The following is a 25551-nucleotide window of genomic DNA, read 5'->3' as shown; positions in this document are numbered from 1 at the left end:
AAATTGTGATGGTTATTTTTTTCCTGTCAAGAGAATTACAGTACATCTATTAAGTTCTAAGGTCTAGTTCTTTGAAAATATCCATTTATATTGTAAAAAAAAAAAAAAAAAAAACCACAGGTATATCCACTAGATGATGATGCTTGGAGTTATTCATTTGAAAGACAGAATAAACTTAATAAATGTGTGTGTGTGGGTGTACTGATCCAGTGACCTGGAAGTCGATACATACCAAGAGGAGATGGCTCAATTATCAGCTTCTAGTTCATAACAGCATAGGCGCGATGCAAGACGGTACCAACTACACAGAAGGATGGGATGGTTTCTTCATCAGACCAGGACATTCTTAGCAGTTTCCACTGTTTTTAGGTTGCCCTGTCATGAGAAAGTAAATTATATATAGGACCAGTAAAGGAAGTACTTTTTACTCTTTTCAAGAGGCTACAAGAGACGACCTGTTCTGCCAACACTCCCCAAACGAGACTTCAAACATGAGGATCAGCCCTGCACTAATTACTTTTGCTTTCACACTTTCACCCAACTTGTCTTGTAGCATACATTTAATACATAATGCAAATGAAATACAAGTAACAGACACTAATAAGTGGCTAAGTGGAGGCGTATGAGCAAACTGTTGGACTTCAATTTTTCAGACTTACCCATTTGCTTGCATTTGTTTTTTAGTAATGAAACTGAGTCTTTTGATGGCATAGGTTTTTGGCATTTTTTGGCTTTCATATACTGTATGCACTCTGGTTCCAGACACTATTACTGCTGCGGCCCTTGCAACCGCCCATCTGCCCCACTCCACTACACACATCTCTCAGCCACGTACTACTCAATAAAGGCCAGTGGGTGCCCTGCTCTTGAACACAGTTTTATCTTGCAGTTTCTATGATTAGGTTATCAAATTCTCTCACTCACTTAATTGTACAACACTGCCACAAATGTACAACACTGTAACAAGTGTATCATCTGTGTTCAGTGCGAAAGAAATGCGGTGATGATAATAATCCCTACCCAAAAAAATAATAAATAAAGTAAAATCACTCATTTTCGTATCATTTCAACGCCTATTTCAAAAAATTTAAAAAAGCAAAGACAAGGGCTTTAATTTGAAAAAAAAAAAAAAAAAAAATTTGACAGGCACCGGTTGAAAGTGCTGCTGCTGCGGTTTCCAGCCTCCCTCGCTCACCGCGGCTCTCTCAAAGCGTTTGCGTTTCCCACATTTTTCTTTCAAACTGCAGCGTGCGCCCTGTTTTCCTGTCTGCGGTATTTCCGTTACTGCGCAGTGAGTCCGATTCGCTCCAGGCAGAAACTGAAGTTCCAGAGAGATTGCTGATGAAGTCCTTCCTTGTTGGCATCCCGACTTTTGTGAGCTATGAGTGGAATTATCGCCGACCCCACTGATTCTTGCACCCCGGCGCAAGAAATACCGGCAGACCTCTCGGGACAAATGCTAGAACTTGATGAGGACGATGACTTGGAAGTTTTCAGCAAGGTAATTGGGGAAAAACGTAATGATACGGAGTGAAAAGTGGACGCATACAGTTAGAAGTTAGTGTAAGAAAATTGGATGATTTGGATACTTGCTACGTGGATCTAGCGCCTTCGTCGCTAAGCGAACGGAGGATGATTGCTAGCTACAAAATGCTTTCGACACACTGAGTAAAACGGTATACTTTATTGCCGTATTCAGTACCACGTTGTATTCATGACTTAAATACAGCCAGTGTCATGTTACCCCGAAAATTTTCTTATAGGGTTTTTTTTTTGTTGGTATGTGTGTATGTGGAATGATGCAATATGTACTTAAGCAGATACCAAATAACTTGCAATAACAAAACTTGCGATGTTAAGCTGCCGTGCTGCGTACCAAAGTTCACTCAATCAGGTGCTGTCACGCTTTGCAGATACTTCCCTGTGTACCTAGCGAAAGTTAATCTGCGTCTCGTATTTTAAAGAATTCCGCCATCCTCATGATATGATGAGATTATCCTGCTGTTTGTAAGGAATGTGCTTCGGGAACAAGGGTGTCTGATGTCCTCCATCGTAGAGTTCTCTGACTTTTCGTTGTATCCACAACAACCAGCTGGGTAGTGCCAGTTTGCTAGCTCGTTTTCAGTTTTGATTAGCTTCTTTGTTTGAAACGGATGTGGTTTTTGACTGATATCTGTAACGCAGACGTACTTCGTTGTCTTGTCTCAGACTGTTGAGCACCAAATTACGTATGTCATCCTTAACCCGGTGTGGAAAGTTTCACTTTAACGTAACGTTATATCAAGCAGTGCTCCAGTTCTGTTGTTCGGAGTGAATCGACACTGGGGGAATTTTTGTTCTGCTGACAGTAGACGCGGTTTGTTATTACAGGATGCCATTATGGAAGAACAATGATAAAAACATGTCCCGCGGAACAAGGGCATCAGTTCATGCTGGGAAAAGTTTGCATAATGTTCATGGGCTAACAGAATTTGGTTAAGACGAAAGAACCGCGTGCAATATTAAAATGAATGCAGATGGTAAACAGGTAAACAGTCAGTTTGATATGAGTGACAGAGATGGAGCATATTTAACACGTTTTTAAAAGGGAACAGTTAACTCATGCAGCAACAGAAGGTTTAATAAGTGTTGCTATTAACCTAACACTTTTGTCGTCAGTGTATCAAAAGGGATTATTGTGCTTGTTCTGCCTAGTAATTTAAGAGAAACGTTATTTAGACCCGTCTTTGATATAAATAGCATATATGCCATGTTTTGTGCCAGACGTGACCATCCCTTCCATATTACTAATATTACATTTTGTCATTTAGCAAGTGTCTTGTCCCGAGCCGCTTAGTCTACAAAGTAAGAGTGCAGACTTGCATCTAATACCAGCTAACTAGTGTTATCTGGTGTGCTGTGTTTTGTAACATTAATATAGTAGCTCTGCCAATCATTTGCATTTCAATTGATGTTTAATTATATTTTAATTGATGGCAATGTAATCCACATGTTTAGGATACAACGCTGACTGATGGCAGCTTCTTCAACGCCTCAATGCCCACCTCTCCAGCCTCTATGATCAATCAATACAAGTTTGAAGAGGAGGCAGATGACAAAGACATTTTCATCACAGTAGATAATCCCGAGAGCCACGTGACGGCCATAGAGACATTCATCACGTATAGGGTGTTAACAAAGGTAGGGGCTGAACGGTTCAAATCAATGGCAGGCATGGTGTACACGTGACCAGTTTTGTTTGTCTGTGTGTTACAACGGAGCGTATTTCTTTAAGGTAATAATGGAGTTGCTCTTTGAAATGCTGATGTCACATGTCGCTCAGTCTTCCAGCCATAGGCTGTGGAAAGTGTTATTCATGTTGACGGGTTCAGGACATGTCTCTCTTTATAGACCACACGCAGCGAGTTTGATTCTTGTGAGTATGAGGTCCGCAGACGCTATCAGGATTTCCTGTGGCTTAAAGGCAGATTGGAGGAGGCCCACCCCACACTCATCGTTCATGTATGTATTCAGTCCCCACTCTGTCCCCCTAGCCTGTCCATTAAAAGGCATTACTGTCAAAAATGGAGTATTGTCTTGTCTCTGGTTTCTTATGCCTCTGGCAAACTGGTATGTGTGAGTTCCTTTGCTTTGTAAGTCACTCTGGATGAGAGTGTCTGCTGAGAAATGTAAATGATACCTGGGTGAATAAGTGAAATGAAGTTGTTTTTTTTTTGAGTGCTGCGCTGTGGACGGGGAAGCACACTTAACTCATTCACTGGATGAGCTTTGCTGTTTGTGCGAATCACACTTCCTCTCTTCAGCCTCTGCCGGAGAAGTTTGTGGTGAAGGGGATGGTCGAGCGCTTCAACGACGACTTCATCGAGACGCGCAGGAAGGCCCTCCACAAGTTCCTCAACCGCGTCGCCGACCACCCCATCCTGTCCTGCAGCGAGGACTTCAAGGTTTTCCTCACCGCACAAGCCTGGGTAAATGCACCGAGCAGCCGGCTTCACCGCAGTCACTGTCAACCAGACCACAAGGCGGGCGGCTGACAACCTAGATGACTAACAAAGCGCTCTCAGTAAAGTCTCGTACTAGGATTAAATGTGATTACATGGGTAGGCCCAGACCTTGTTTGTGCAAATTTGTTGTTTGTACTCTGTCGTCTGCATCCCCTATGCGTGTTTTCAGTCACATATTTATTTAAATAGGATTACGATAAACCACTACAAACAATGTAGAGTTCCCTTTTATGAGATTATGTGCTGTGTATTTTTAGACAGCATCCAGTGTTGGCCTTAAATGGCCCTTTTTTATAGTATTTTTGTGTCCTGGTGTTGGTGATACTGTAGGAGATCAGTGGATGTTTGTCTTTGGTTGATGGGAGCTTTGCACCTCTCCATTCAGACTCCGAAGCATTTATGCACTTTTAACATGATTATCGCCCCCCTCTGCTTGACTTTACAAATGCTCAGATCATATTTTGATATGATATGCAGTGTGGGCACCCTACAATAACAAAACTGTCTATGTCTGCCATGTAGATATAAATGACATTTTTGTGCTGTGTCCTGATGTGCAATGTGCAGTGTTTTTTTTTTTTTTTTTTAATCATCACCTTATTTTATGCATCCCAATGGCCTATTTGCAAAATCAGTTTGACTGAGGTTACTGTGACAGTGTTGTTGAATGTGTGTGGACGTGGCATGGTATGAATGCACTGTGAGCCCAATGTGTGCGTGGATGGTCTCTGGCCTTATGTCTCAGGTGTTTGTGTGGCTGTTTGCTGTTTGTGTGTTTGACCCCCGGTGCTCCTTGCAGGAGCTCACCTCGCACAAGAAGCAGGGTCCTGGCTTCCTGAGCAGGATGGGGGAAACGGTCAGGGCCGTGGCTGCCACCGTCAGAGGAGTGAAGAACCGCCCCGAGGAGTTCACCGCCATCCAGGAGTACGTCGACACTTTCAGCCAAAAGATCACCTCGCTGGACAAGGTCACCCAGAGGATCCTCAAAGAGCAAAAGGGTAGGATGAACGTAACTGTGGACTCACTGCATGAATGGATACAGCTATGCCTCTGAGACAAAAGCTTAGACATGACATTAGATGGTACAGCAAGCTGCTGCCTGATGACTCAGCACTGATGTCAGAGCTATGCAAGTGTCTGCTGAACGATGACTAAGCATTGACGTCACAGTGAATCAGATGTCTGCTGCATAGTGAATAAGTACTGATGTCATCTCCAGACAATTAAGATGATGTAGTCTTTTCTATGTGTGCCAAGGGAGGCGGAAAGAGCATCAGACCAGACTTATGCTCTCTGGTCTCTGTGTCCTAAGGCAGAGGGGTTTGTGGGTAGAGATGCTGAACCTGCTCATCGTTGCAGAGTATCTGGACGAGCTGAAGGAGTATGGCCCCGTCTACACGCTATGGTCTGGGTCAGAGGAGGAGCTGGTGGAGCCCCTCAAGGGCGTGGCCAGCTGTATTGAACGGTGCTGCCGGGAGAAGGAGGAGCAGATCAGTCACCTGTCCGAAACCCTGGTACCCTCCCTGCACGAGTACGTCCTGTGCGCTGAGACCCTGAAGGTATGGAAGAGGGCTTCAGACAATGAATCACCATTGATTTTAAATTAACGCTTAAGGATTTCATTCTTTAAATCAGTAGGGTGGCTTGACATAACATAAATAAATGAACTGTGTAACTGTGTATGTGCTGATAGTGGGGATGTTGGAAATAGGTGTAGAGATAGCTAAAGCTAAATAAGCTAAATTTTTTGTTATATGTAGGGGTAGGATAATCACTATAATCAATGTCTGTAAGCACTGTCTAATACCTAAGGGCTAGAAGGTTTGTGCCTTTAATAGTCTTTTGCCTTTCCAGAGATAGACAGTAATATGCTTATATAATTTATTTATATTTTTTTTTTCTATATATGTTCCTATGTACACAGTGTTTTGTTTGTTACTGATAATAAATGTAACCTGGACATTATTTCTGAACAGTTGGTATAAATAGGGGCTGGTATTTAATTAATGAATTTTATTTTTTTTTAGTCAGTACTAAGAAGAAGAGACAATATTCAAGCAGATTATGAGGCTAAAAACGACATGCTAGCCAACAAGAAGACAGATCGAGAAGTGGTAAGTCTAGTATTGACTCTCTCTTCACGCATTCCTTATGGCTGATGCTCCTTAGCCTTTTGAAAAAGATTATAAGCAATAAGCCTCTTTCTAGCTGTCAAGCCCCCTTTCATTTTAAAGCAATCCATTTTAAGTCCAAAGAGGAGTTGGACTATATTGGAAAAGGTGTGTTCTGAAGATCATCCAAATGCCTCAAGATATTTCAAGAAGTCCTTCTGAGCTCTGGCATGCTTCAGCAGGAGGATCTAAATATTATTGAATATTGTCAGGCTAATCGGGCTGTAATTAAATTGCAGGAGCTGTTGTTTCCTTCCGGTGTCAGGAGTATAAACGGACTGTCAGTGCCAGTATAAAAAGGGGGAAACTATTTTAAAACACAATATTGCTTTACAAATCCTGAGGTGTCCCTCAGCTTATCGGTGACCTTTCCCAAACTTTAATTATGAACTCAGAATGAGAAATACCCTGCAGACTTCCACAATATACTTTAATAGGGATCAGGAAGAGGAGCCGATTACCCATGGCTCAGAATTACAATGGGGAGCATTCAGACCGCAACTCAGGGGAAGAAAGGGTTTAACACGACAAGCTAATGCAGGACAAAAATGTCAAAATCATATGTTCTAAGAAATGGAAATGGACACCAGTATGTCCCATAACCAATGTTGCCATTATAGTTGATTACAGTGTTAAAATTTCAGGACAAAGAGTTTCCTGTGATTTTCTGGTGGTGACATGGAGTTCAGATTAAGCTAAAATCCTGAAAGTGACTTTACTGACACCATTTAACATAAAAGCAGCTATCAGTGGAGTTTCAATTGGAGGAGAACCAGGCTGATTTGTGTACAATTATTATCCTCCCATTACAAATGGAGTCAGATCAGGGCAAATTTGAGTTCTATTCAGCTTTGCTGTAATGTCAGCTCCTCTCTTTGTTGTACAGAAAGGCCTAAGACAGCTGATCAGACAGTGGCAAATGAACAAAAGCCATCAAATTTCATTTTCATTTCATTTTCAGGGTTTTTTCCCTAATAACTGTCTCCACATAATGGAATTGTATTCACTTTACGAATTGCTGTAACAAAGCTCACCGTGACAAAGTTGTCAGATGTATTTGGACATGACATGCTGTTAAGTAGTTTAAACAGTTTTAAAAAAATGTTAAACTGGACTTTATAGCCTGACAGCAAGATGGTGAGGTGTAAATGGTTAAATGGTAACAGATTTGTTTAGGGTGTACCTGTATGAAAAAGAACATTCCCTACTGTTGTGGCTGACCACTAACGCATCCACTGTGTCCCTTCGTGAAGGAGTATAAGGATCTAGGGTTTGTATTTGGGAGCTTCCTTGGCAAAAACCCAGAAGAGGCCAAGCAACAGAGGCAGCAGAGACTTGATGGGGAGATTGAAGAGGTACATCAGTAGAGCAGGCCTCACCTCTGACAAGCTAGGCTTTCATCTTGGGCTTTCCTGGTAATAAAGGTGTTGACATGGTAACATTTAAGAAACATGCTTTAAAAATAGTTTTGTGCAGGGTGAAAGACCTTTGAAAATTGCCAAGGCCAATATGACAAGATTGGCTATGATACTGTTTGCAAGTCCTTCCTGTCCGACTCTGGCTTTTTATACAGAGGGTTCAGAGACACTGTAGCAGTTGGGGATTTTAGAAAAAAATTATCATAATCTGTTTATTTCTATTGCTTATTTTCCATTTCTTATGACATTTTGGTAATTTATTTTTATTTATATTAAATAGTCAATGCTAGCCACTCGTTAGATGCTTGCTGTTTGAAATGTTACCAGCTCAACACAGTAAAGAAGCTCGTCACTGACACTATTGTTTGGGATCAGCTCCTTGTGAAAGGCTTTTGTGCGTGGGGTTATTCACTCTGTGTCGGCTAAAGCTTTCTTATCAATGCAGATGGGCAGTCTCGCTCTCTAACCTGGCTTTGCTTTATTTTTACTGTTTTAAAGTAACATTTGATTCTCTCAGCAGAGCGCAGGGACACGGCTTCCCTGTCCTGGGAGTTCTGTGTGAAGGGCATGCTAGATTAACTCTGCTTCTTGTCTCTGTGTGAGGATCCTCATCATGTCACTAACGTTGGGTGTGCAGGTGCCGGAATGGGCATCCATCAAGATGAATGTGACTGACTCGTGGATGGTTTGATGTGCAAACATAGCTGTATTCATACTGAGGTCTTTCACGGACTGGTTTTCAACAAAACAGTTCCGCAAGAGTGGCAGAGCTGTTTTGTCCTTAAAGTGGTTTCATTGTTGCGCAGGATAAAGCAAGTTAAATGCACCATCCTCTGCAAGCCTGTTGGATGGCTGTAATATCATGTGCAACCACTTGATGGCAGAAAAGTCACACAAGATACTTTAGCTCTTCAATTTACAGATTAACACTTGTTATATCTGTACATTTTTCTAATTTATTATGTGTCTGATATTTACAATCTGCAATTGGGAGGTGTTTTTAGCACATCGTAAGTTACAGAGATGGGTCTCAGTCAAAATCCCCATAAGCATTAATGAAGCTAACAGTCTGATTTGACGCTCTGAAAGCATTTTATGTACGTGTAGAAATTATGATATGCAGCACGCTGTAAATAAGACATCAGGATGATTACATATATGCTTCATCTTCACCACCATCATCAGAAGTACTGTTATCATCAGATTTTCTTTGGTTATTTTTTGGCTCTGTAGATGAGCTTCAGCTCCTAATATATCATCCAAAAATGTAAGTATGGATATGTTGTGCATATCACTTTTTGACCAAAGGGAACAATTCCCATGCCACTGTTGTTACAGAATTTCATTCAGCAATCAGTATGAATTCCCTGTCATAGACAAACAACTGTGAAGAATTTGGGTGCATGCAGAGATTTTCTGTGAATGTGTGTGTGCGTGTGTGTGTGTGTGTGTGTGTGTGTGTGTGTGTGTGTGCGTGCGTGCGTGTGCGTGTGCGCGTGCACGCGCATTCTGAATGGCAGTAAGGAGAAATCGCTGTCACTAATGAAGCATCCTGAGTGGCACTGAAGATGCTGCAGTGACCAATTGCCGCAGCAAATCCTCCGCTGCTCGTAGTTCCACATGAAAGCTTCATGCAATCAGCCCCTCTCTGTGCCGGCCAGTAAACACACACTCGAGGCCTGCAGAGCTTCATATTGATCCCCCCCAAATGAAAGGTAAACAAAACTGCGAGCAAGCAACACGTAGCCTTTATCTGCACATAGTGGCTGTGAGTGCAAGAGCTTTCTGCATTGCCAAAATGGAAAGCTGAAACCCCCCCCCCCCCCACACACACACACACACACACAGCACTTGAGTTATTTAAGGTTTTTTTTTTTATTGTTGCTTTTACAGACAGCACTACTCTGCAAGACACTTGTTAGCAAGACACTCCTTTCAGAGAGTACATTTGCGTTAAACGCATCGACCCGGATTCCTAAGGATCAGCATCTTGACGAGGTTGTAGAATCGATAGCTCCCAGGTTACAGGGTGTCTGCAGGCGTGTCGTTTCCCAGGGCTGTGGCTCACGTAATTGGGCTCTTAATCGGTGTCGATGGTAACACTGTGAAGATGCTTCACTGTGACTTGTCTCACTTCTCGCAGCTCCGCCCCGCACCCTGTGCTCATGGCAGAAGTCTTCACAGGCCATACCCTCACCACTCAGTCTAGACCTCCAGCGATATTGCTGAATATTGTGGGAGTGTAGGAAAGAAAAGAAAAATCAGACAAATTGACAATGGTATTAAGAGCATCAGGACAAACAGATGCTCGTACAAATGAGATTTTGCATGTAGCCACAGTGAGAGGTATTCCCTGATTAGCAAGGCAACACTTCCTCTTCTGTCTCAGTTCCTTTGTAACCAGGGCCTTTTTTGAATATGCTGTGCGTAACATATTATAAAAATTTATAGATTAGAAACCTCTTACAATTATAATGATCAATGTTAAAGTGCATGTAGTGGTTGTTGTTTTCAGAAAAAGCAAACGCAAACCATAGATCCTTTTGATGTGCTGTATCAAATAAGCCAACACTGTAGTCTCCCCCCTTCCGTCTGCCCAGGAAGATAGTTATGGAAGTTTGTACATGAAGTACAAACATTAATAATGAGATTTCCCCTTCCCCTAATAGAGAGTATTCCTCAGACGCAGTAACTGTAAGGCTACTGCTGTAAGGTGTATGTATATGTTGTTGTTGTCTGCAGTCAGTACGTCAGTTTGATGGACGGCAGTACCATTTCATTGATTTGATAAAGCCCGTTAGTTGTGACTTCTGTTGTTACACATTTGAACAGGGCACTCTACCGAAGAACTTTGTCCTTGTGGACAAGTACTTAAAGCTGGAGTTCCTTTACCTGCTGCATTGGGAGTACTTACTGAAGAAATTAAAATTATATTAGCATAGCTGATACTCCCAGAGAAAGGTATCGGAGAGGCACAGGTGGTAAACTGCAGTCTTCAAGAGCTTTAGTAGAGTTTCAGTAGTAACTGTTCCTTTTGCTCAGTTCCCCAGTGTATATGGTAAGGAAGGCTTGTCCAGCTGGCAGTGTTAACATAATGACCATAGAGAGGGTTCACAAAATTAATTAGTTTGAATTTCATTATGAACATCATTACTTTGGAGCCTTTGCTCTACATTTAAGACTTTATATGTTCTCTTTCATCACAAAGCTGCATTGCCCCTTCATTTTCATGCTGCCTCTTGCATTAACATCTGACGTGCTGGTTGCCTTTCCATTGACATGGTCCGGTGAATGGATTCGAAACAACCTCTTGCGGTGCTGTTTTGTGACACAACCAGTTTCGCAGCCAGAGCTGCAGTTCCAGCAACATATTTCATCCAGTTTTGATACAACGCATTTCTTTGTCGACAGCTGAAGGAAGAGATTGATAAGCTGGAAGACAAAGTGGAGTGTGCCAACAATGCTCTGAAAGTGGACTGGGCGAGATGGCAGAAGAACATGAGCGGGGATATCAGGGGAGCCTTCCTGAGCACCGCAGAGAAGAACATCGACTATTACGAGAAGGTGAGGCCGGGCACACAGGTGAACCCTGACCAGCGCGCTCAGGTGTGACATGACCTGCTTTGGGTCAGTGACGTGGAGGAGATTTTTCCTGGAAAGGCTCATTTGTGATTCATTTCCTTAGGACTGTCGTTGGAAGTCATTTTGTCAGTTAAGATTTTTAAAGGTCTGTTCAAACCAGCTGCAATATGTTTTGTCCTTAACTTTGAGTAACAGATTTAAGAAGCATATGATTTCTCCCCCTTTTAATGTTTAACATTTCAGGCCAAACATATAACTTATCGGCCTACACATTTTTGGCTGCTACAGATTTTTTCATACCTTACACATGAAAATATCACGTATGACTTTGTGTTTTTGTAACTTGATATTTTTTAGATGTCACTTTTTGTTGATCAGATTAAGCAAAATAACTTTACAATAACTTGAGTTTCCTTGGATGGATGGATTTTCCTTACTGGATGGATCCTTAAAAACGTACATCTGTGATTTGTTGATTTACCAGCAGAGGGTGGTAGCAGTCAATTTCTTTTTTCCATCCTCTGATAATTAAAAAGATGATAATGAATTGAGATGACCACATAATGAAGAGACACTGATACTGCCTCCTCATTGGGGTGAGAAACGGGTTTTATAATAGAAGTCAATAAATAAACTTGCTCATCAGTAGACATTCTCATGGCTAAAACTGATATCTTCACAGTGCCAGGATAACATTAAATCAGCATGGTGACACGCCCACTAATCACAGAACACAAAACAAGCAGTGAGGACAGCGTGCCATCTAAAATGAAATCAGGACTTCTTTAGAGAGGGGAAAGAAAAGAGCTTTGTAATATGCCTGAATTTGAATTTAACCCTAGCCTGAGCTTAAACATCAAGGGATAGCATTTTAGTTCTAAGAGAAGATCTGAGGTGTTGAGCTGTGAACCTTAATCACTCTCCCCGTGCTCCTGAAGAGGCTATTCTGTGCTGCGCCATGCCTGAAAACATTATGACAGGAGTTAATTGAGACAAATGTGAGGATCGCGTGGGCACTGATCCCCGGGCTCCGTACAAAACAAAAAGAAAATGCTAATGGGGATGAACATGCTGGATGTCCAGAAGGCTGTTGGGACATGTCCAAGGGACAGTTTGGAAAAAGCCTAAGTTTAGACTGAAGAACCCCCATGTGCTTGTGATCTCGGTACCCCTCTGGGCTTTTTGCTTACTGAATCAGAATCAAGCCAGAGGCGACAAGATTATATTGATAATTGAGCCAGATGCTCAAAATAAATAAGGCACTCAGAGATTCAGAGTCCCTAGTTTAGACAGTTCAGCAAAAGCCTCTATCAGAGCAGGCACAGTCCCCATAGAGCGAGTGCTGTTTTATCACCTAGAGCTGCACTTTGGTTTAATGCAGTATATGTATATGGTGGAACGAGCTGACAGCTATAATTGGAAGTGATAATTACTGCTGGAAATAAAATCCCTTTCTCTGAATTGCGGAGCCTGGGATAGTGCATTTAAATGTGCGGTCGCCGAGGCAGATGTGTGAATTGCCCGTAATGTGTGATGATTAGTGTGGAGATGTGCGCCGCGCGCACGTCCAGAGCTGCAGGACAGGGCTTCTTTTTCCCCCCCTTGTTATTAATCAGGTGGCTACAGCGGAACGTGGCCGGCTTCGGCCGTCTGCAGGGCGTTTTAAGGATTTATGATAGTCGGGGTGACCCCAATAAGGAGAGGTGCGGAGCTGTTCATTGAGAGCGGGATTAGGGACACGGATCACGGCGCGGCGGAGCCTCGGAGGAAATGTACTCCTCTTCCCCCCGCCCCCACGCCGCTGTCACCGCAATAATGTGCCCCGCGAGCCGGCGGAGAGGGCGCAGAGAGGCGCTTGCCCCTGCCGGTGCGGGAATATTAAAGCCGCATCCAGGGCACCAATAAGCCCCAAAGCTCGGAAAGCCCCGGAAGCTACAACAGCCCTCCCAGAGCCCTGAGAGGCGTGTGTATCCGTTTATCCGAGCCGTTAGAACCGTCCGCGCCTCCTCCCTCGCCACACGCATCTGCGTCACGTGACTTTATCCCAAAACAAAAGCTTGGCAGCACTGGTGGACGGGTCCCTTTCTGCACAGCTTCAGTACCCAGGTAATTGAGCTGGAGGGTTTTGGCTGTGCTTGGTCAGCCATCACAGTCAGCATACTGCGCGTTCATCTGCTTACCCCCCTTGGGCCTTTGAACAGTGCTTCTCTCTTTACTTTCAACCCTGTTTCACCAAATATGGATTGCCCTTGACATTATGCACTGAACACCCCATAATATCAGCTAATGGACTGGTTAGACAGCTGCTTGAATTGTAATTTTTAGATGTTCTTTATTAACACAGTGTGCTGTGTGCACAGCAGCTATATACTGCACAATGGCAACTTCGGGGGATTGCCATGGAGACGCCATAGCAACAAGAAATTCACTGGAAGATGCGAAAGACAAGCCTGGTGTTATTGCATGTAAGGTCTTACCCAGACCATTCAAGAAATTCTTTTAGGGTTTTAGACTCTGTGTGTGATACATCTATCACCGAAATCAGATGAGTGTTTGAACGTTCCCTCATAGCACTTAGGCATTATAACACCATTTTTAGAAATGAAATTGAAAAAGACCACCATATCCACTTCTTTCTGCTGGATTCTCAGAATATGAAATGTGAAATGAAGAGCAGTGACTGAAAGTGTACATTAGGGAAACATTTTGTTTAGTTACAAGTAGACCAAGAGCGCGAGACACAGGTCCCATCCATTTGTACGCATTAATATAATGTAATGTAACCTAATTTATGACGAAGGAGAAAAGAAGTAAATGGAAGGATAGGCTCTGATGGACAGGACATTACCATGGGCAGTTTTGTAGCGGAGTGTCCTCCTTTCTGGTACTGATTATTTCTTTGTTCCTAAAACAGGTCCAACAGCTGGAGGAAAGGGCAGGTGGCTGGCTAATAGAGACAGTCCATGTCGCTGAATGATAATTAGGGCTTTTGAAAGTACAGTGTCCCCTGCTGAATGTAGATCTGCAGGAGCTATTACCTCTGCTGGATCTGTCATCGCCCGTGTCACAATATAGCGCGGATGTCGCGGTGATGCGTTTTAGACTTTCCGAGCGCCAGCTTATTTTGCCTCCTGCTGATCAGCACTAACTTTGAGTGATGAAATATATCTGGACCAAGTAGTGGACGTAAAGTGCTTTGCATCGGACACATCTACCTGTAGGATAACAGCTGCAGAGGACACAAAACTGGCAAAAAAAATGAATAGTGTTTCGTTATATTACGAGGTGCTGTCACCTGTACCATTACATCAGACATCTACCTCTTTTCCTTCCCACCTTTCATGGTGGCAAACAACTGCTAACCGCAGCTGCTAGCTAGCTAGCTAGGTAAAATAAGTCTAGCGGCTTTTTTTATATGTTTGCCTGCAAAATTTGGTTTCCTTTTTGTGTATTTGCCTTTTTGATTCTAATGTAACTTGTGCAACAGAAGTTAATGTCAACATGAAAAAGTATACTGTTAACATCATAGAATCAGACATTTGAGATTGGATGGTATGATCTAAATAGCTAACAAATACAAGAATATTCACAAGAGTGACCAGCAAACAAAAATTATAGTAGTGAATTATGTACATGTAATTGACTTACATGCAATTATTGTGCAACATTGTACATTATTGTACATGTTAACCTCCTCAGCCATTTGGAAAATAAGTGTGTTATTACTGAGGACTGGTTCAGCTGATGTGCTCCTAGGGATGTGAAGTATACATTGAGTTTATGGTCATGCACAACATCCACGTGTAGCAAGTAGAGTAGACTGAACATTAAATCTGCAGCTGAATCCTACAGCAGCCATAGCTTTCAGCCAGGTGTGTAAGTAATATAGGAGGTAGAGAAGCACATATGGATCATGTTGATCTACAGTTCTGTTTCAGATAATTTATAAAAATTGTCACCTATTGCAGATGTTGATTATCTCAGTAAATATCTAGTTGTATAAATGGATAAAATTGTAACCTATGTAAGTCACTCTGGATAAGAGCATCTGACAATAATGTAATGTAATGAGTAGATGGGAAGAGGTGAGAAGTATTGTTAGTGGTAATGGAAGATGTGTGATGATGTCATGGACAGGATAGAGAAGAGGTAAAAGAAAAAAATATGGACACAATATGTCTGAGGCTGAGAATAAGGCTGAGAATTTATTGAGTGCAGTTCTGTCATTCGAATTTTGTATTCAAAAAGGAATTTAGATTGCGCATAATGAAAGGTCTTTGAAGACTCAGACCTGTACACCCTGAGAATGACCCAATTCTCTGTTGTGTGCCCTGCCTACATACCTGTCATCCCAACATCATGAATACTGTAGATTAAGTTAAAATGTATGAGAGATAGTCTGGACAAAATAAAAATGCCAAAAGGTGCTTATTTCAATACACTCTTCTTTGACAAGATAAGCATGTGTGCCAGTTTTCAGAAAGCTTTCTAAGAGGGTCATGCCAGGAGTCATGCAGATTTTGCATGGAATGACCAACCCGACAGTGCGCTCTAAATTGAATAGAAGCTCACCAGAGTAATCAATTTCAGCATGCCCTGTATTGATTCAGAGTACATCTCTTTTCCCATCTCTCATGTTATCTTCTTGTCAAAACAGAATGAGATGTTCACCTCTGTGCACTTTGCAAAAGTTAAGCAAAGTTTCAACTTTTGAATCAGACACAGTGTAGAAGACCACTAGCGTGAAACCGTGTAGCAAATGGGCGGACCTCCGATAACACCATGGTCCCTAATACCACTCCTGCATGGGAGCACAATAGCTCAGAACTATTGGTCTGGTTGACCTATATCCTGTGTGTGTTATTTTTTCCTAAAATTCATCAGTAACGCCAGGTATTCTGTTGAGGACAGGGCCTGGGTTACATTGTCATGAACAATGTCATATAATTGCCTAAACGGGAGTGCCTTACACTTTCAACACACTGACACAAAGGCTGAGGTTGATGGGGCATTGCGTTGAAGGCAGCCTTTCAGTCATGTGTCTTTTGATCATTTTATCACAACACTCATAAATCCTCTGGTCCTCTACAATCAGTCATTGAAGATTTATGTCGTAACAGCGGCTCTTCTGCTGACCATGCTGTGTTTGTAGGAAAGAGGAAGTTAAATGTAAGAATGATGAGGCTAAAGGTGGTTTAGGATCAAGGTGTCAATCAAAGGAGCTGCATCTGTCCCATCTTTCATCATAGAACCTTCTTCCTCAATTCAACAACACAACACAAAGGGACTCTGCTGCATGGAGGAGCTATATAGCCTATATAGCTATATAGGTAATATATAGCTATATCGACTATATTTATAATTAAATCCTAATTTGGTCCATCTGTCCATCATGACAGCTGTAGTTTAGTTCCAGTAGCCATCAAGCTGTATGAATGATATGATAATAGGTCAGATCTGAGTGGTGTAAATAAGAGCATCAAATATGAACAGCTGCAGAGTAAATAAATAATGTAATATCAGGTAGCAGAGGCCTTAATGAAAGTGCAGTGTGCTCCCCCCCTGCCGAGTGACAGTTCTTGTTTTGAGACTTTGAAGCTGAGCTTCCTGAGGAAGTTCCTGATCCATATGGCTCTTTTGTGGTCTTCATCAGGCTGTCCATGAAGGCCTCCTCCAATGAGCCTGTCCTCTTCCATCCCACGTTATCGTGTGGAGTATCGCTAAATGAACGCAGCTGTTAATCTCTCAAATGCTCGCTGAATTTTTCTAGTATTGTTATGATTATTACTACATTTGCCTCGCCCTGCTGAGATGATGATGGGAAAAATTCATCGTTCCAGCTGTGCGAAAACAAAAATAAAGAGGGGATTGAAAAGATTAATGAAATCATTTAAAAGAACAGGCCGGTATAGTAATACAAGTGCTAAAATATTTAAAACAATATGACAACATACTAATAGTGACAAGGAATTGAAAGTACGTTTAGTTCCAACGTTATTTGAATTTTGTTTTGTTCTGCTCAACTTCACAGTGAGGATTATCTGTGAAGCCGTGTAGTCCTCTGGCAAGGTGTTCCATAGTTTAAGAGCCTGTATAGTTCTGCTCTGTACCTCCAGTGGACTGCCAGTGGACACTGAAATCAGACTGTCAACAGCATTTGTTTTCCAATAATAGTCTGAAGAGACTTGAATGAATGAACAACGATATTTTAAAGTATCAACATTTGTTTCCCTACCAGCATCTTGTACGGAGGCCCTTGACGGCGAAAGAGTTTAAATTGTCATGTTGAGCGGGGACTGTCTGGGGGCTTTTTTCCACATTCAAATATAGAAGTGCCCAGTTGTGTGACTCCAAAGCAGTGCGTCCCAGAGCCGGGGTGCCTGGACGCAGCCCCTGTCAAAAGCTGTTTAATAAAGGTCAGAAGCAGGCTGCCTCTTATGGGGGAAGTGCCATCTTGATTAACTGCCTTTGACAGCCTGTCAGCTGCCATGAATTTGCCTGAGGTCCACTCCTGATGCGAGAGATTCAAAAGCGGGTGGAGAGCCCGGGTCGCAGAGAACGGCTTAGTAATTTACTGAGCATTAATCAAAAAACTTGGCAGGTTGGAACTAAATGACACTGGGACCCATGGCTAGACAGGGTGTGTGCGAATGCCACTGGGTGTTAAAACGCAAAGCTGCTTTGTGTCTGTCTTGCCGTACAGCGAGCATTAAAGGAAATCTTATTAGTCTGGTTACTTGTCTCGTTACTTTGAGGTTGTGATGCTTTTATTAGTGGCGAGTGTGCAAGAGATTGGGTTTGAAGTCTAGGGGGTGAGACTGATGTACATCTGTGCTCTACTAACATACTGGAATTAAAATCTGTTCCTGCTGGCTGAAGAAAGGTAATTGAATGTGCGAAGGCCCTAGGCAGCATGTGTCACCTGGTGCTGTAACACTTTGGATGGGGGGAAGAAACACCCTAGTCTGGGTAGCTGGGAAGGAAGGCGCTGTTCATCTTTCAAAGATCAAAGGTCACCGTGCTTTCTGATCTTTGTGTGATTTCACAAATGTTTTTGCTGGTATGGAAGACATAAATTACAATGAACATGGCCAAGGTTTGGTGTTGGTTGTGACTTAGTTATTCCATATTAATATGATAATATGACATTAATATTGCTCCAACTAATTTAGCCATATGTCAGTTCAACCTGTTTATTTGTTTTGTTTTTTTATTACCTTGGCTCTATTTAATGTGTCTCAGATAACCATTACCATGGAAACCTCAGGGATGACTTGGCCTAAAAGACAAAGGAACTTCCAATAGAATGAATGGAGCAAAGCAAAACTCTCACTTCATTTATTTAAGACAACACAAATCATAAAAAATGGTTCCTGCATGGTGAAGATTTCATTGTTTAAAAAAGTCAGAAAAGCAAACAAACAAACAAACTAGAGATTATGGTCACAGATCCTTTTAATGGTATGGGTAAGAGCAAGAATAAGCTTTACATTTGATATTTTACATGGAATGTAATAGAACACATTACAAAACCTGTTGGAGTTCTCCTGTGAGGATATTTGTGCAGTTTGCTTTACTGATCATTTGAAATTAAAAATAATTTAGCATGTTTCTTGAGGGCATCTGGAAAAAGAAAAACATAAGGCTTCTCAAGGAATTTCCCATCAAACACTTTAAGAAGCCATACTCCAGGGCAGTGCTGCTCAGTTTGATATTATTTGCAATGAAGACTGTTTGGTACAGAGCTGGAGACCATGCATCAGTGTGTCGTTTATGCCAGTTCAAATGAACAATAACTGCTCATCTAACCACACTTCTTTACAGTTCTGAGAATTAGCTGTGTTTTACCTTTTTTTACGATTTTGGATTGAACAGCGGTGAGAGAGGATTAAAAACAGCTCGATATCTCAATGATATATTCTGTCCTTATTGTTCTGAATGCAAGTGACTGATATATTCAAAGGAGAATGGTGGTAATTTCGGTCCAGGTGTGTCTTAAGGCTACCCATGAGATGTAAGTTTTCCAAGGCAGAATGTCTGCGTGTTTATGAGTGTATCTGCATGTATCTGTGTGTGTGTGTGTGTGTGTTTGTGTGTATGTGAGTAAATGTGTGTCTGTGGGGGTGTCTGCTGTCGTACAGACTGAGTAGAGGCTGAATACTCCTTTCTGGTGTCTTTTCTTTTGCAGTGCCTGGCAGTGTGGGAGTCCTTTCTCTTGTCTCAGAGAAGTGAGCACAGTGTGGAGGGCACCAGGGAGCAGCAAACAGCCAAAGACGCATGTCCCCAGGACACCTAAGGGCATTTCCCCACCAACGCCCCCTCCCAGACTCACTTTTTTGCATTGTAATATCTCAGCCAATATTGCGTTTGCCAAGAATTCTGTGTATGTCTCTCTCTGCCTCAGGGTATTGGGCTGCCACACTACATTGGATCAAGGTGCGGTTTATTTCAGAGAATGGGCCTTGGAACGATTATATACTGTAGGATCCACGGCTGCTTTCAGCATAGCATAATGAAATGTCTTTTTGTTGTCTGCTTTACAGTGCCTGACAATGGGATGTTGGCAATATGGAATATTAATACAATGCAATCTGTTTTTAGGAGATATACCTTTTTAACTTCTGATAGCATCATCCATTACATAGAATTTTTAGAATATAGCTAAGTTTGTTATCCTCTGAAATCTTTGTCCAAACTAAGATACACATTTCACTGTTTTTTCAACAATGACTGGCTTTCTTTACCACCAGATGGACTGGTCAGCATTTTAAGCCCTTTGACATTTTGATTATCTAACATCTTGAAATGTCAAAACTGTTGAAACTTCCTGATTTCTCCTTGCCTGTTGCTATTCCATACAAAACTGTCAACAACAATTATCTTGAAGGAATTAGAGTCCACTTGCTCTGAATGATTCTTAGAGTATGTGCAAGTATATATTTACATTATGTGCAAGTATCAAAAAGAACAACCACGAACCTCATACATATGTGACCTTGTTTATTGTCCTTCTCTGCAAAATAGCTTTTTTCAGGAAACTGGACCTGTGGCCTGGTAGTTGTCGGTTTGAATTGTGGGGTATTGTGGTACCCTTGAGCAGAGTAGTTCTTGAGTAAACAGCCAGCTGTGTAAAGGAAAGGAATATAAATAAAGTATAAGCAGGCGTTGCCTAGGACTAAGATGGCTGTTAACCAAATAGGCAATATAATCTGCCTCCAACCTAATTTTTAAAAATGAATTCCACATGAAAAGTCATTCACATTTTTTGAGCTATCTAGGTGTCCACACTGTGGTATTTAAACAGTATGTGGGTTTATTAGATGCAAGTGATCATTTATAATGAAGCGTGACCAAACTCTAAATCTTGTTTTTAGATGTTGACTCCAGAGAAGTTAATATGATATGAAGTGTTCTGAGGACAGGTTATAAACAGAAATCTATAACATTACCGGTCTGCTGTACTTGCTGCAGTTTCTGACTATCTAGACGGAGTGTGTGGTATAATCAGCTGTTTTAGTTTCCACTGGACTGGGGTGGCAAATTTGTTTTTCATCAAGTTACGTATGTTGGTAGGGTATACCGTATACCTATATTGAAAAGATAATGCCAATGATTTATTGTTAGAGGACTGGTTACAGCATTTTTCAGAATTTAGTTGTTACACAATACAAAAATTCAGTTTGAAGCCTTACGTTTTGCTATAGTGAAGACATTGTAAACAACTGAAATATCTCAGAGTGCTGTTTTTGTAAATTCATTCTACTGGGGTTTCATAAGGGCTAAGTTGGTTTTTCAGTAAAGACAAATGTTTTGCATATGGTGTTAATAAAAACAAGCTTATGTTTTTTATGCTTGTCTATGCACATTGAAATGGACTTGTGTTGTTTTATATCAAATTAGTATCTCAGCTTTAAAGACAATTGTCAGCGTTAATTTAAGAATTCCTTGTGTGATATTTTGCCATGACTAAATATGATTTTTTTCTTTCTCAAGGGATTTCCATAGCTACATTCTTGAAAGAATAGACAGTGAGTTTAAACAGCATGTTACATCCTAAAGTAGGTTACCCACTTGGCTTAATCGCATTAAATATTTAACAGCTCTCTTTAAATAACACAGAGCTTTGAAATTGCCTTTATCAGCAATTTATTTAATATCCAATATACACAGTGAAATGTGTTTTCTCTGATTACTGGACAACTTTATAACAGACTCTTTGAGATCCTGATATCACAGTGTATCAACGTCACCACATTATGATCTTTCTATAAATTACATTTGACTAAAAACAATGAATGGCAATTTGATTTCAGTTTTTTGGGCATTATTTCAGTAAATCCCTTTCATGCTCTTGCTATTCTGTCCTGTCTTCTGTCCTGTGTAACCATCAGTCATGAAATAATGGATTGCTGTTAACTGAGCATTTAATGCTTTCTGTGATGAGATTAATGTGGTATAAGAACCAAAGTTGCCTTGAATGATAACTCTTAATTGTGGGACTGATGTGCCTGTTTAAATACCTCTTAGATATCTGTGTGTGTGTGTGTGTGCGTGTGTGTGTGTGTGTGCGTGCGCGCGCGTGCGTGTGCGTATATAGATACACACACCACTACAAGACCAGTATCTTAGAATTTACCATAAAATGTCTGCCTTTACATGGCCAGCTTTAGAGTTCCAGGTTTGCAGAGTGTGTTGGAGCAGTCCAGGCATCAGAAATAAAATAGCTGCTGAAAAGGCCACAGTATTTTTATAATCATCTCAGGTGTGCAGTTAGGCACCAGTCCAGACTTCTGTCAGATCCCCAGTGAGATATGTTCATTAATGTCGTGTCACCGTCAATTCCCTTTCAGATGACCTGCGCAGCTAGTGGCCCCAGATAAGGGGCTGTGGTAAAAGTTACTGTGAAATTCTTAGTCTGGGTTTGTCAACATCAGAAATCAGTATGAATTTTTTGACTGTCAGAGGATGCCTACAATGTTAAGAGCAGCATTTGAAGTTCCTCTCAATGGGTTGGGAAAAGTAGTCTTCACACGTTGCGCTTTTGCATTCATTACATGTCAGTGCTACGTCCCCCACTCATAAAAAAATCCCTCTTTCATCAACTCTAGTATACTCTGCATGCTTAATTTCTATTTTGTAACCTCTCACACATCTGTTCTTTGGATGAAACATCTGGGCTTGGTGTTTCAGTCTCTCAGAACTGTGCCCAGCTGAATTCTAGAATGCCCGTGTGTCAGAAATCTGACAAGTCAAAATACAGTAAACTTGGAGTGCTCAGATAAAGCATATGTCCTTTGCCCCAGATCCCTACCCATCATCTCTGATCTCATTTCCACGTAGGCGTAAACAGACCATGAATATCTTAACTCAACATACACTTGATAGCCTACAGTGGAAAGCAACCCACTCTTACGTGTCAGAATCAATGCCAGGTGGGCCTACAACCACAGACCAAAAAACTGACAGATTTCCTTTTTGAGTTTCCATTGTATTTCCTTTCATAGAGCTGTCAGACTATGTCAATCAGGTGATACTGATGGGTGTCAAATTTATTTGACAACACAGCAGATAGATCTACATTTAAAACGAGCAGATAATAGATATCTATTCCTGGAGAAATGTCAACTCTTATGTTGGAGAATTCACAGATGTGTGATGATTTCATGCCACTAAAATTATGTTCCTTCTAGGATTTTTGTGGTTTTTGGGGGTTTTTTTTGGGGGGGGTTTTGGCATTTTTGGTTTTGTTTTTTATTTTTATTTTTTTTTCTGGTACGCTGAGGCTCACTGAATTTTGACAGAAATTGCAAATCCGCTTACTCACCGCTAGGGCATGCAGAGCCAGTTACAATACTGTTGGTCAAAGCCAGACAGCAGAGGTGTCTGTAGCAAGCAATAGCAACCATTGGAGCATCTAACTATTTTAAGATTCTCGCAAAAAATGTACATGTTTGTTCTGGTCGAAGTGATGACTAATCAAAGATTAATCACACAGTACTTCAATGACACGATAAAAGCATTGGTGGAACAGGTATTCCTTTGCTCTGTCCATTTAAAGAAACTTGATACCTCTCACTCTCACCTGGTTGGCAGGAGATGCAGCAACTCCACCTGTAGTCATGATTGTTATTATTACTAGTTTGTGGGTTTCAAACAAAGAAGAAGAGACAGAGTGCAGAGACGTTCAAATGAGAGGAACACCCCCTCGCTCTCCCCCTGGGTATGGGGAGGATTCACAGGTGGATAAATGAATCGATCTGTGCTAGGTAAAGTTCTCATCTTTTAAAATCAAAACAGTGCCAATACAGTCATGCTTTGATGTCTCTACTGAAAGTATTTTCAGCCTTTGTATGGTAGTTTTCTTTTAGGCTCTGTATATATTAAAAGCGTTATGGGCTTTTCTTAACTGTCAGAGCTCTTTGTGCTACAGCACCACCTGCTTTATTTCAGACAGGTGTCCAAAATTGTGTTTCAGGTTTGTAGTTTTCCTGCTGCGCACATCGATGTAAGCTGAGCTGTAGCTGGCTTTGTGGAACCAGATGAACTGGCTTGTATACTTGTCCATAGACATTGTTTCCATAATAAGTCAGTGCTGTTGAATGACTTCATCTTCATTTTAGGAGATGCACGTGATGGTTGGATTTACTGTATGCATTTTCTCTGCGCCTTGAAGACAGTTCAAGAATGTACATTTTTAAAAGAAAGCCAGTCTAGACAAAAGGAGTACAGTAGGTCATTCTGGGTGCACGGGAGTTGTTCTGGCAGCCATTCAGAGAGGGCATTTTTCCGCCCTTAGCTTTATACCGAGTCTCTAAAAAAGGCCTAACAGAGCAGCCATTTATTTTGCTGCAGGATGGCAATGTTCTTAGAGCCTCTTTTGTATTTCTGTGGTTGGCCTGTGGAAATACCTTTGCCTCTTTTTTTCGTCCTGGCTGTTCAATGAATTTAGTGAACCATGCTGAAGTTCCTGGTTACAGTTGTGTGTCAAGGTAATTACAACAGTGGGAGTGAAACGAATGCATAACAGCCCGGTCACATCAAATCTTTTATACTAGGTTTCACAAGCAGCGGAATTATGAAGGAGAGACAGTATCCACGTCAGCTAAACCCAACAGGGAACAGGTAGACTTGTTTTTTTTTTTTTCCACCCATGTTTTTATGCTAATGTAACCTCTGTTATTTTCCATTTCAAAAGTAGCGATCTTCCTCCTCTGCAAGCAGAGCTCTGCAAAGCAGTGATTCACTTTGAGTAAAGAATATGCGACAGCTTCTGTTCACTTTCCCCTTTGTTCTTGTTTTGGGGATTAGTTCTGTGTCGAGATGAAACTGTTTATTGCCTTAACAGAACTGCCAGAGCCCTGAGTTTTGGCCTGCCACTAAATATTATTTTCACGGAAAAAGTATTGTGAGACGTTGTTAGATTGTGAACCTTATATGATGCCTTGAGCAGGTTAGGACATGAGGAGCCAAAAAAAGAGAGAGAATCAATCGGTCTGAGAACTGCCCATATCTCACCTCATTGGACATTGTGTCACTGCGGTGTCTGTGACATCAGACAACACGAGGTGGAACAGCATCTTCATGTTAATATTCTTGCTGGTGATGAAGACCCCAACTGGTCAGCGGTCTGTATCAGCAGCACAAATAATAACGTAATAATAAAGGCATCATTAACCCACTTCTAGTAAGACATCAAACATCGCAACTGGTATGTGTTTGGAGTGCTATTTCCATTCCTCTCTGTGCTTTGAAACCAAACTCAGTATCTATCTATCTATAAGTAAAGGTGTGTTAATCCTCTTTGGCCCCAGTGATCATTGCTCCAATGTTTTGCTGCAGGAAAATGTACACCCATTTGGTTCTGAACACTGAAAAGCGGTTAGCTTTGACAATGCAGTCATTTCACAATCAAGTGGAAACTCTCTCCAATTGAATAGGATATGATTTAGCATGGCTCTGCTGTTAACAGCACGACGATACCTGACGCTGTTCTGTATGCTGTACAAAAAGCTGTAATAATGCATAGCATTTGAGACGTAGGCAGCTTGTTCAGTACTACATATATACTAAAACTTTGCTTTTTATCCTTCATTGATAAATGCTGAGGATGATAAATGATAGACAGAATAATGAGAACTGCGCTGTTCTGTTCTGCTTCCTCTTCAAGTCCAGTGAATAAACCTTTTGTGAAAGTGACTTTCTAGTGATGGATTACCTTTGGGTTTCGGAGTTTTCTCCTCTGAGACCGTTAATACTTAGCAAAGGTACACTACAGTGTCACAAGGTTCAGACACAAAGATTAATAAGAGGTGTATTCAATAAATTAATCCTATTAAAATACAGCTCTTTTGTGATGCAAATCATGGTAGATGCTGT

General features: G+C 41.4%; 1 protein-coding gene across 2 annotated transcripts; it reads left to right on the top strand.

The window, feature by feature from the left end:
- The first annotated feature begins 1314 nt into the window (after window positions 1-1314).
- snx7 (sorting nexin 7) lies at window positions 1315-20949 on the top strand. 2 transcript variants are annotated; one of them, XM_036522606.1, is made up of 10 exons: window positions 1315-1501; window positions 2998-3180; window positions 3391-3501; window positions 3804-3968; window positions 4804-5002; window positions 5364-5563; window positions 6032-6118; window positions 7429-7530; window positions 11005-11157; window positions 19364-20949. In XM_036522606.1, the coding sequence occupies exons 1-10, from the start codon at window positions 1382-1384 to the stop codon at window positions 19469-19471; spliced, it is 1428 nt and encodes a 475-aa protein (XP_036378499.1). In that variant the 5' UTR covers window positions 1315-1381; the 3' UTR covers window positions 19472-20949. The 2 variants fall into 2 exon arrangements, with proteins under 2 accessions (XP_036378499.1, XP_036378500.1); XM_036522607.1 differs by lacking the exon at window positions 7429-7530.
- Window positions 20950-25551: the final 4602 nt, after the last annotated feature.

The sequence above is a fragment of the Megalops cyprinoides genome, chromosome 2 (genome assembly GCF_013368585.1).
Source record: "Megalops cyprinoides isolate fMegCyp1 chromosome 2, fMegCyp1.pri, whole genome shotgun sequence".
Classification (NCBI taxonomy): Eukaryota; Metazoa; Chordata; class Actinopteri; order Elopiformes; family Megalopidae; genus Megalops; species Megalops cyprinoides.
Note: the sequence above shows the minus strand (reverse complement) of the source record. Positions and strands in the feature narration are given on the sequence as shown.